This window comes from Plectropomus leopardus, chromosome 11 (genome assembly GCF_008729295.1).
Source record: "Plectropomus leopardus isolate mb chromosome 11, YSFRI_Pleo_2.0, whole genome shotgun sequence".
Taxonomy (NCBI): domain Eukaryota; kingdom Metazoa; phylum Chordata; class Actinopteri; order Perciformes; family Serranidae; genus Plectropomus; species Plectropomus leopardus.
Window position 1 is genome coordinate 8,473,454 of NC_056473.1, and position 12,513 is coordinate 8,485,966.

The 12,513-nt window shown below is 38.4% G+C and overlaps 1 protein-coding gene across 2 annotated transcripts in view; it reads left to right on the forward strand.

Annotated features, from left to right (window-relative positions):
- The window catches only part of LOC121949974 (cGMP-inhibited 3',5'-cyclic phosphodiesterase A-like), a 92,757-nt gene extending 88,851 nt beyond the window's left edge, over positions 1–3,906 (forward strand). For both annotated transcript variants that reach the window (XM_042495856.1, XM_042495857.1), the window contains exons 13-14: positions 16–268; positions 3,068–3,906. In XM_042495856.1, coding sequence (XP_042351790.1) covers positions 16–268; positions 3,068–3,381 — 567 coding nt within the window. In that variant the 3' untranslated portion in view covers positions 3,382–3,906. The remainder of the gene's footprint in view (positions 1–15; positions 269–3,067) is intronic.
- The last annotated feature ends 8,607 nt before the right edge of the window (positions 3,907–12,513 follow it).

Genomic DNA, 12,513 nt, shown 5'->3' on the forward strand with positions numbered 1-12,513 from the left:
TCATGTTTTACATAGGGCGATGAGGAGTCAACCTTGGGCCTTCCCATCAGCCCTTTCATGGACCGAGCAGCACCACAGTTGGCCAAACTCCAGGAATCGTTCATCACGCACATCGTGGGGCCGCTGTGTAACTCATACGATTCAGCCAGCCTCATGCCTGGACGATGGGTGGAACCCAACCCAGAGGCAGAAGAGCCGGAGATCACGGAGACTGAGGATGAGGAGGATACCGCAGAGGAAGACACGTCCACCAGCTCAGAAGCATCACGTAAGCACTTTGGTCTAAAACAAAGCGTGGCACAAGCATAAACTGGAAGTAATCAGAAACATGTAGCCTGGAATGCTTTTCTATGACAATGACATTGACATATACTCTCTTTATATAGATTTGATTTTGCAATATGATATACTGCAGGACATTAAAGGTATGCTATGCAGGAATTGCAAACAACAACAACTTGAGCCTTCCTATACTGCTAAATACATGTGTCCTAATGGAAAAGCTGATATTTAAGCAAGTTAACTAAGTTAACTGCCAGCACATGTCCTTTGGAACAAAACGCTGTGTCTTCCAGTTCTCTTCAGATTCCAGATTCCTCCTCATTTTGGAACAAACTTTGTACGCTCAACATTTAGCCTCTGTATATTTGCATTGTTTTCAGCACTGTGCCCACAGTTTTTGTAGCTTACTCTTTGATACATGCTGCTTTGGGTGAGGCCGTACCTTTTTTTATAAAGAATCGACCTCACCTGCATGAAAAACCACTGACACACGCTAACATCTGGCTTTTTTATTTAACAGTTAAGTTTACTGATGGCATTCACTCCTGGGTCATATGTCTCTGCAGTAGTCACGGGTGTTTCTCAGCTCCAGCTCCTATCGGCAGTGATGAAAGTAAAACACTTGGGTGGATGCAATAAAAATTTAGCCCCTTTGCAGGTGCAATGTAATGTGACTGGCTGCCAGAAAATACCGCTCTGCCCAAGCAACACTCGATTATTGTTCCTAATTAATTTGCAACAAGTTTGAAACACAGGTTGAATAAATAAAAAATATAAAAAGGAAGTGACCACCATTAGATTTTCACTGGCCTCCACGTTGCTTTCTGCTACCAATTTATAAATACAGTTATATAAAATATTTTATCTGGTTTTCCCATGTTTAAAAAACTTGCGTACACACACTAATTTTGGAAGAAAAGGGGTATAAGAACAGGGCAGAGTCTCTGAAGATAAATACAACCCCACACACTCCTAGTAGGTCATAAGTGATGATTGGGAGGGATTACTTTTGTATGAGTACATACATTGTAAGGAAAATCCTGCATAGTATCCCTTTAAATAGTGGCTTCTCTGAGCAGTGAGAAAGAAATTAGTTCAGCAGTTCAGCAGCATTTTAAGCAGTTCTTTGTATCTCAAAAAACGTTCAGCATTGGATTACAAAGCCTCTGTATATACAGTAAATGCTAATGAGAACTCATTGGAAAGCCAAAGGGAAGTGCTGTTTTTAGGAGGCTTCTAGAACAGCCTGGGAGTAACACTATACATCTTTTAAGGCATATTTATACTGTAATTTATACAACAGTCCATCCCCGCAGCTTTAATATTTATATTAAATAAAAAAACACAAAAGAAGGGCATTTTTGTGATCTGGAACTGCTCTTGTGTAACTCTGTAGCCCCTGACAAAAAGGTCTGACCGCATAGTCTGACAGAGAGACCAATTACTGCTTAGGCAGTGGGTGTGTTTGCTGATGAGAGACTATACTTTTAACCTCCTGAGACCTTCTTGTTTTGTATGCATTTTTAATTTCTCCTAGCTATTAGGAATTAGTAGGATATGAGAAAAAATTAGCATTTTCTTTGAGCAGGAAGTAGTTTGGGGGGAATGTCCTCATATGGGTATGATGAGTTTAAACAGTGTATTTTAATGCCTTTACTTTCTTGTGCCAAAACAAACTTGCCAACAATGCACCATTTGTTCAGTGTTTTGTAACTCCATGGGTAAGGGGCATAGACTCCATAATTAATGGACATAGCTACCATGACGTCACACATTAGTACCCTCGAGTTTTGCATTTCGGTCTTCGCCATCTTAAATTTTATGGAGCAAGGAGTGACCATATCTGGACGAGAGGTTGGAACTGTGGAGGAGTGAGGGGAGGATCCAACTCACAGACGGTAGCAATGCCTTGCAGACAGCCTGTCACCCAAGCAGCCCCGCCCTTAAATATGGGTGACTTTGGCTCCTACTAAAAAATAAATGGGTGAGTTATAAAAAATAAAAAAAATTCACCCCCTGTACAGTTTTCATGAATGAGGAAATTAGTTTAAACCACTCTTTTTTGTGCCAGGCTGTAAACATGTTTATTTCTGCAGTAAAGTTGAGCACTTTAACATGAGTTTCTATGGGGATTTACTCTGTTTTGGAGACCAGGCTCAAGTAGCCATTAGAGGAAGTGCAGTTTTTGGTACTTCTGCATTGACTCAGCTTCCTAGGTTGCTCTTAGATGGTTAGGTGTCACTGTTTGAGTCTAAAACTGTTCATTTTTAGTGCCTGAACATGGCTGTGTAAAATATATCTAAAATCCTTGTGATTTGTTCATTCTGTAACTGCATATGAATTTCCCTTGCTCTATCTAACTTGTTACTTTTGCCAAATTGGTTAAATCTGTATGCTATATCTAACAGCAGACATAATTAAGCATAAATAAACAAGTTTCAGCAATAAAATTTGATCAGATTCTGAACCGTGTCCATTTTTGTGTCAGGATCAACTGTAGACTGACTTGGCAGAGATGGCAGCCATTTTTATTTTACATGATTAGTGTATTTTTAAAATTAAATGTAATGTACAGCAAACCCAAAATGTGATGTCCTTATATGACAGGGGTGTCCAACTTTTTTGAATGGGGGCCATATTAGAAAATGTGAAAATACCTGGGGGGCAGCTGCTTCTCACATCATGTGGGTTATTAAAAAAAAAAAACTGTACAAATAAGACATTGTTTAATTTTTCAGTGTAAAAAAATTGGCTGTAATTTTAATTAAGCTTTTTTTTTCTCCAGAGAAAGTAACTCCCAAGAAGAGAAGGAAAGTCTTCTGCCAGATCACCCAACACCTGCTGGAGAACCACGAGATGTGGAAGAAGGTGATCGCAGAGGAGGCGCAGAAACAGGGCCAAGGAGCAGAGTCTGTCCATTTAAACAATGTAGCTGAGCCAATCCTGGCTATTCACGAGGAGGAAGAGGAGCCAGGCAGCAGAGAGGAGCTAGTAGAAGGAGAGGATCCAGAGGAGGGGGTGGAGGAGCCGGAGTGGCCCGTGTCTCCGCAGGAAGACTCTAAACCTCCAGAGGAGCTAGAGGAGGGGGACCCACAGTGAAACAGCCCATGGGAAATATGGCGTCAGTCAGGGCAAGGATGTGAAGAAGTATTTCTTGTTTTCTTATCCTATCAACTGACTCCTGTCTTTGCCAGCACATCACTTAGACACAACACTGTAGATGTTTGGGAAATGTGTGCCTATACAGAAAAAAAAAAACAGGGTGGCATAATTTGTGCTTTACACATTTTATCTGAATATCTGATTTCACCAAACATTTAAAGGAGATTTCCATATTGCAATACAGGATTATTTGTGTACTTTGGGATACAGACTCTTTTGCTACTGTCAAGAGAAGAGGAAGACTGACTTGCACAGACCTCAACCCAGCGTGGTAACACAGGACTGCAGAAATTTGCTGCCAATTTATACATAATTATTTTCTGAATGCAATTATATATAGACACCACAGTTACTTGTACTTGTGTTTCAATTTTAGCAAGAGTTTTTGAGGTCTCACGTGGACCATAATATGTTTTTTTTTTTCTATATATGGATTATAAAGGGAGTCAATCAAATGAGGAACATTGGAGTATCTTTTATTCCTTTCTACTTCTGCCAAAATAATTCACTTACCTATAGGCTTTAGCATACGAATCCAATAATTACACATCTTTTGTTTTACATTTGTTGCCAAATTAAGTACTTTATACCATTAGCTGTGGCCATATTACTTTAAGAAGGAGACTGTTAGGCTCCTTACTCTCTGTGTGTGTGTGTGTGTGTGTGTGTGTGTGTGTGTGTGTGTGTGTGTGTCTGCCTGCATGTTTAAATTAGTGCACTTAAATGCACACTTCTCCTGTAGAGGACATCCTAGATAGATTCAGCAGCTTTATTCATGCCATCTCCAGCCCCAACGTGAATATAGTGGTTACAGGGTTCACTGTCACAAGTGTTATAGTCTAGAGGCCTTCACTGACAAAGCAGCAGAAAGTAGTTTGAATCTGTGCTGAATACGAGACCAAAAAGGGAATACAGTTCACAGAACATTCACTAATACTACCAAAGTGTTGCAGGGAAATAAAAGGGGAAAACAACAGAACATTGATAAAACATAAAGAAAAAGGGTATTTGAAAACAGCCATAGGTGGGCTAAGGTTTACACTGTCTTTCTTTTTTTCTGTCAGTTTTTGGCTCTCTGACTTTGTGTTTGGACTCAGTGAGCTGTTTTATACTCTATACTCCTCATATAACAACTTGCAAATGATGCTGACCTATGACCCTCAGGAAAACCTCAAATGTTGAAATTCAAAGTAAACATCTGTATCACCTGCGAGGACATGAAGTTACAAATATGCAGGGATATTAAGATAGTAAGCTAGTTTAGGATATGTTCGTAAAAGGTTCAGAGCAAGGCTCAATATCATGTCACAACCTCCCGGCATCTTTGTAGATAAACACAGTGAATCTGTCTGAATTCTCCTCCTAGCACCTCAGGGAGAGGCTCATTCTCTCAGAGTCGAGAGTAGACAGGAAGTCAGCGTGCAGTTCTTCTGCAAAAGAAAGTCCACTCTGATTTTTGAAATTTTGTCCATGGTGATAAAAGAGCATTGGTGCCAGGCTGTGTGCGAGAGCCGAAAGAATAATCTAAGGCTAACTGCTGTATGTAACGCCAGTAGAAAAGTCTTTCTTTAGAGAAGTGGTTCTGCGGTGCAGTAAAAGTTAACTTCTCAGTAATGACTGAGATGATGGTGATGGCAGCAGTATGTTATATATCACTTAATCACTTTTACTCTTTACAAAGCAAATTTGTCATTTGGAATTTCCCATGACCCAATTTTCTGACATATACGCTCAGTCATTTAAATTTTGCCCCAAACTTGTCCTAACATTTTTTTGGCAGATGCTATCTGCCCCCTGGTGTCTATAGCCAACAGTGCTATTTAAAATAGTGTGTAAATAGCCAATGCAGTATTTGCACTCGGGTGTATATACCTGGGCATCCTAGTGACATCAAAATACAACAGGGGTCTATTCAGGACTCAGTGTGCATTCATCTGTTGTATTCATCCTAAAATCTAAAAAATAATGACTATGTCTAAAAAAAAGAAACCAATGGCTTAAACCCCATTCATCCACCACATCTTACTTCCTTTATGGACTGATGTAACCAGACTTTTCTGGCAGCATTTTTGTGATATTTTAGTCGTAAAGTTACCACTTTAATCTCAAAGAATGTCCAAGATTGTCCAGTACTAGCCCTACCCATGACCTCTTTGCCCTAATCCTAACCTATAACAAAAAGCAATGACAAAGTGCTCTCTGAGAGTTTCCAACAGATGACAAAAACCCTTCTCAAACATGACTTTGAATGGAATTTAGTATAATAACATTACTGCACAAGACTTGTAATCACATGATATTCCCTTTCAACTGAGAAAATGCCACGACTTAAACCAGTTACATAACCAGCGGCACAGTAGATGGAGTCAAACGCAAAATGTCTCTGAAGAATGTCCCACTTCCCTTTAATAATTCACATTTACATAGAAAAAGTGTCAGAGAGACCATTAGTGGATCTCAAGTTGGATAAGTGAAGCGTTCTACACTGAGTTGGCAGGTCAGCTTTCTGTCACACATGAGTGCAGTGAGGCAATATGTAATGAATTATCCACTGCTAATCTTTTCGAGTTCTCATGACCCACATGCACATCTGAATCTCTCATGCACTGATTTCTCATCTCATACTGTACCACTGCTCTTCTCCATAACATCAGTGCTCTCGGACCTTCATCCCCCACATGATCATGTGCATATCCATAACTCACCCTGTGTTCGGTTGACTTCTGGAAGAAAACGTTGTTTTTCTCGCATGTATCCTCAAGTGAATGAAGAATGCAAAAAAGGTGAATGTTCTTGATGAATCTAAGTAATCGGGGACCACATTTAATTTGTTAATTTAATTTAATTAACAACAGCTAAACTATATGAAAACATCCATTTACAAACTCACACGTCTCGTGCATACAAGTCTCATTTATGTAGTTGTGTGCTCAGTGCTTCCCATTTTCACTAAAGCCTTACTATTTAAAACACTTTAGCATAAACAGTGCAGGCATGCTACTCATCCGTGAATGAGACCATGTTGGTACAACTGTTTGAAATAGTAAGGTTTTATTGAAAATGCATGATTTTGGGAAGTGCTGAGCATACAACTGCATAAATGATACTTGCATTTGACCAGCCTGTTCTTGGCGTAGAATTTGTAAACAGATGTTTTGATATAGTTTTGCTGTCTTTTAACGCCAACCCCTATGACTTCAATTTATCAAGAATGTTTGCTTTATTAGAAAAAAAAATCCTTCCAAATGCAATGGAAAATAGAGTTAGTAAATGTCACACAAAGGATCATTTGTGGGTGAAGTATTCCTTCAATCTGATCCTCAAAAAGCTGAACAGAACACAAGTCAACCTGGATATGATAGAGCTTCCTGTTATTAAAATAATATCAGGTATAGAACATTGTGTCCTTGTGTTCCTGCAGATCCTGCATTAACATACTCTATTACCACCCAATGTTCCCATCCGTGGTGAACAGCACACTACATCCATAATGGCCTGTTAACTGCTGCCCTGACTCTGCTACAGTGTGGAGGGGGACGGAGGGACTCAAGCTGCAGCGTAGACCACACAAGTCGAAGATAATTGGTCGACCCACTGATTATACATGCATTAGAGAGTCATTATATCAGACCAAACTTGTTAGCAGCCACTGAATCAGAAAATGTTTGTTTTTTCTGGCCTCTAATGATCATTTGTTGCCTCACTTACTGTATTTTTATGACCACCATCAACATGCCTGCTGCTTTCTGTATGTTCAGTTCATCCCTAATGAGCTGTAATCACATTACACACACAAAGGACACATTTTAGTCAGCATTTTTGAAAAACCTGAGTCAGGGTTGGGTCTGATTATTCTGAAATGTAGTCAGTTTCTAAATACAAATTACATGGCAGATTTTGTAATAAGTAACAAAATCCACTTGATTACAAAATAATGTAATCTGAATCTTCTGGGTTAATTCTAAATGGGGCTGTCAGTGTTAATGTATTCATTTGATGCATCAGCATCCGTACATAACAAGTTTTTTCTTTTTTTTATCACATAAATCGCCAGCCGACATTCCTGTCTTTAAGAAGCTATACCTGAGTTATGATATGAGTGATGATACTGGTATCACGTGAACCTTTGAAAGCCTGATGAATCCTGTGGTATCAACAATGTCATGCTAGGACAGGGGCTAAAGTACATGTTATTCCTATGCTCTGAGACTATGCTCTGGGATCTTATAGCATCACAGGAAAAAAAAAAAGGGTTTGGGATCTTAACATGACCACATCAAGTAAAACATTCGCAGGCTTTTGTCAGGAAGTTTCCCTCAAACAAGTGAAAACAAAAATGACAATTTGTGCCAACAGTGCTCCAATATGCATGGGATGATGCAACTTCCACTTCGAGTTTCTATTTCAAGCCTCCAGGTTGTATAATTATAATTATATCAACTTTCCACAGTTTCTGCTTTGTGAATGTGTCAATGCAGTATACAGTGTGTGTGTGTGTGTGTGTGTGTGTGTGTTCGTGTGTGTGAGAGAGAGAGAGAGATAGTGTGCGTTTGGATTTGTTTGAATTCTTCCATCAGCCGCTCTAATGTGACTCTGTCCTGTTATTGGCTGGCGTTTACTTTGGAGTAGAAGCTGCTTTTAGTCATAAGTTGAGGTGATGAAACAATGAAGGGTAAAGTGATGCAGTAAGTAGTTCTTTAATTCTTCTCAGATACTCAAATGAAATTGTTATTCGTTGAAGGTCCGATACTTCTTCTTGCGCTTCCTCTTTGATCTGCCAAGTGCTTAGCCGGCAGATCGGAGATCCTCACTGGCAAGTAGAGCATTCATCACACAACGTACCTCATCTGGAAAGGTGATGAGATTCTGTCCACTGTGTTAGTTTGTAAGTGAACTCTTTTTTTTTGTTTTTAGAGTGGACTATGTATGCATTTTGCCCCCAGTCACATCAGTCTTAAGTCAACACTTTTGTATTTGTCTTAATTGTTTTTTATTTGACTGTCATACTTATTCACACATGAAACATAATTGTAATCGTGGGAACCAAACAAGCTTTACAATTATGTAAAAAAATGAGTATTTTTATATAGTTGACACATGATTAAATAATTGCTTTCTTCTCACTAGTACCTTGCACTTACCACATGTACTAATACCTACACAAGAATATGTCCAAATACACAGTATTTGTGAAAGTAAAATAATTTTCTGGCAGGCTGATGCTCCATTTTGTACAATATACATATATGCTGTACAGTAAAGAAATTTTAAAACTACAAAAACTCTTTTAGATATACATTATTTATTTTTACCATTTTGTAATTTAGACACTATACTGTAGCTTCAATATTGCCAGACTTACTGGAAGTGCCTATATTGGTATTATGTATCATACAGTGAATATATTTGAAGATCATTAGAAGTTGTCACAAACTGAACCATGTGGATGTTGTAATGTGAATACAATGAATTACAAGACTATAATTTCTGTGGTATCCTCTGTGTCCTTGTTGTGTTTATTTTTCATATTTTGATTTATGTTGACAATCTGCTTTATATTACACACCGGGCTTTTTTAAACTTTGATCCTAGACACTTTATCCATTTTCTTATCATTTTAAAGTGTTATTTAAGTGCAATTCTCAAATATTAGAAAATGTTGAATTGGTTAGAAACTGACAAAGATGCACCAGTCAAGTCCCTCTCTGGCCACAGATGTCTGTCTTTGTGTTGTAATTAAATGAGTGTGTATAGAAGATAAAAAAAAAACGCCAAACTGAATTATGACAGTAAAGTTTTGAGATTTGAGAGTGAGTTGAGAGTGAGGCTAAAGGACACATACACACACACGCACACACAGACACACACACATACTGTTGTGTTACAGTAAGTCAGGTGTAGCAGATGGCCGTGGTTGAGAACTCCAGGATAGGATGTAACAGGGAGACAAAGACCTGGAAAAGTTGATGTAAAAAACCAAAACAACATACTTTACATAAACACAGCTTTTGTTTACATACAGTGTTGATCTGTTTACCCTGATGATGAGATTATTTTTAAGCCTCCCTGTCACAAACAACCATGTTGGAGGGTATTATTTTTCAGGTTGTCTGTACGTTCATCCATCCCATTTTTGTAAACACGATATCTCAGGAATGACTCCGCTGAATTTTTCCAAATTTGGCACAAATGTCCACTTGGACACAACGATGACCTAATGAGATTTCAGTGGTCAAAGGTCAAAGGTCGAGGTCGAGGTCAAAGTGACGTTGTATCCGTCTCATTCCCCTGAGTGCAATTTCTCAGGAGGGCCTTGAGGAAATGTCCTCAAATTTTGTGCACATGCCCTCTCAAGGATGAACTGATTACATGGTGGTGGTCAAAGGTCGAGGTTTTTTTTGTTTTAACTTAAGAATTTTTATGCTAACTGGGACAAAATTTCACACAAACATTTATTAGGATGATATGATGAAGTGATGTCATTTTCTATCCAAAAGGTCAAAGGTCAAATTCAATGTGACATCCTAATGTTCTGCAGAACGACTTTTTTGGCCGGTTTTCAACACCATAACTCATGAACAGAAGGGGAGACATTTGGTCAGATACTGAATTGGTGACACTGATCTTGGGTGCCAGTCTTGACACTACGCTGCTTGTAAAGTTCTGTGCTGCTGGGTTGAGGATGTGTGTGTGAGGCATCCATGCTTTTTTTTAGCATTGTCATCTGCCATGGCTACAAATGAGTCTGTACTGGCATAGATGTAAACTGGCAGAGGCATACAACCCCAAGGTTGTAATTCTAGTTTCCATATTCATAAGCTTTTATTTTTATTAAACTCTTGCTACAGTTGCTGCAATTAACCACAGCAGATGACACTGATGAAACACTTCTGAAGAGAGTAAACAGTCACAAAGTGTTTTCAGCCATTTGTTTATGCTGCTGCTGGAATCTCCTCTCTGTAAAGATCTTCATTTTGAGGGCATCAGTGACCAGAGTTCTTTCTAAATAATGCAATAAGGCACTTTAATGTCTATATTTCACATATGCTGAAGTTACATAACAGATTATATTTTAAAACAAGAGAGCGAGCATGTTCTCTTCCTGTTTGAGATTTTGACCACATCAAGTGTATTAACCTTCAGCTGCACTTGTAAACCTGTATATTCACACAAAAGGTTTTCTAATTTGACCCAAAAAAGAATTTGCATAAAGCAGACTATTTCCAATTCAGATATGGGAATATCACATTTAAGGTTAGGTGATATAATAAACTACTGCTGAGGATCAGAAATCAGAACTGCCCTGTACCTTAATTTTTTTGCGTTTGATTCAAATTTTCTGGATTTGACAAAAACATACATGCCTGTCTCTGTCATTTATGGAAAATCTATTACAATATATAGACTACTGATATGTTGATCAGTGACACATGTTACCCATTCCTAATCACACTATAAGAACTACAGCCTTACTCAGTGTCACTTTAAGGAAGTGAACCAGTTTTGTACACCTTGGGTATTCAATAGGTAATGTTGGAGAGGGGTATGGACATGCTTATAACAAGCAGGTCTGTTGTATATGTACCAGTTATCCCCATGGCAACAGAGAAACTTGAGAAATGAGGTCTGACTGCCTGGTGTGTCAGCAGGCTCAACAACAGAATTATGACCTTATGTAGCAGCATTAAGCATTAAAGAACCATGCATTGGTACCCTATCAGTTTTGTAGGCTTTTTAATGTCTTTCTTTTATGGCTGTCTTTAATGTCTTTCTATTTGGGGTAAGTTGAGGAAACCAACACAACAAAAATACAATTCATGCAAACACCTGAGCTCCATTCTGAAATTTGATTCAAACACTTAGTTTACTGCATTCTGGTGGATTTTTTTTCACCTATTTGTGCCTTTTCTGTGCCATTTTATAGTTTAAATGTCTTCAGATTTGATCAAATAAGTTATCTGCTTCTTTCATGTTTCTATAGGGTGCAGCAGGGATGATGTGTTTTGTGTAGGCCAACATAAAAGTTGAAATCGCCCTGGTTTCCTCAACAAAAAGTCAATGGGATTTTCCCATTGGATTTTGGATTACAGCAGAAAATAAACTCTGTGGCAAACAAACGTTTATGATGCTAACATTTCGTCTTTTTTCAGGAGGATTTCACAGGGAGCTGAATTATCCTCAGAGGTCTCTTCCTCTCCAAAATTTCACATCACAAATCAATGTTTCTCTGATGCTGTTAGTCGAGTCGCAGGACATGCCTGAGGCTAGCACCTGCTAATGTGTGCTAACCATTATTCTCTGATATCTTAAGATACAGATGTTTAGGGGTTTTTTTTACAGGGAGCCGAATTATTGGCAGGGGTCTCTCCCTCCCCAAAACAAACTGACCAGGCAATTAAAACCAATGTTAACCCTAAAAAAAGCAGTTTCACATTACAAATCAGTGTTTTACCAATGCTGTTTGACAAGTCATGGGACATGTTTGAGGCTAGCACCTGCTAATGTGTGCTCACTTTTTTTCTATAATTTAAGATAGACATGTTTGAGAGGTTTTTACCGGGAGCTGATTATTAGTAGAAGTCTCTCCCTCTCTAAAACAAACAGACACTGTAATTTAAACTAGCAAAAATGCAGTTTTGTGTTTAAAAAAAATGAAATAAAAAAATCTGTGTTTTTTCTATCCTCTTGTTGCAGACGGGCTGTCAACTTCAGTGGATGAAGCGAAAAGGCGAACGGCCCTATCTAAAGACAGTTTTTTTTTTCGTACCAGGTTACTGTAGAATCAACTAGAAGCCTACATAGATGTAAACGGCTCATTTTATGATAACAAAAGCACAATGATTCTTATTTTTAGGTGATTTTTTTTATTATATTCCATTTCTGCTAATATATTCCCCTAAATCCTACACACACACACTCCTTTAACATTTACAATTTTTTGCAGTTAAAACCTAAATAATCCTCCTAATAATCCCCTCAATCAGGGCCAGCTGTTTTCTCAGGTGAGGTGAACTCATGCGAGCAATCTGTATGATGGTTTCGCTCAGCATATTTTCATATGTTGCAGAC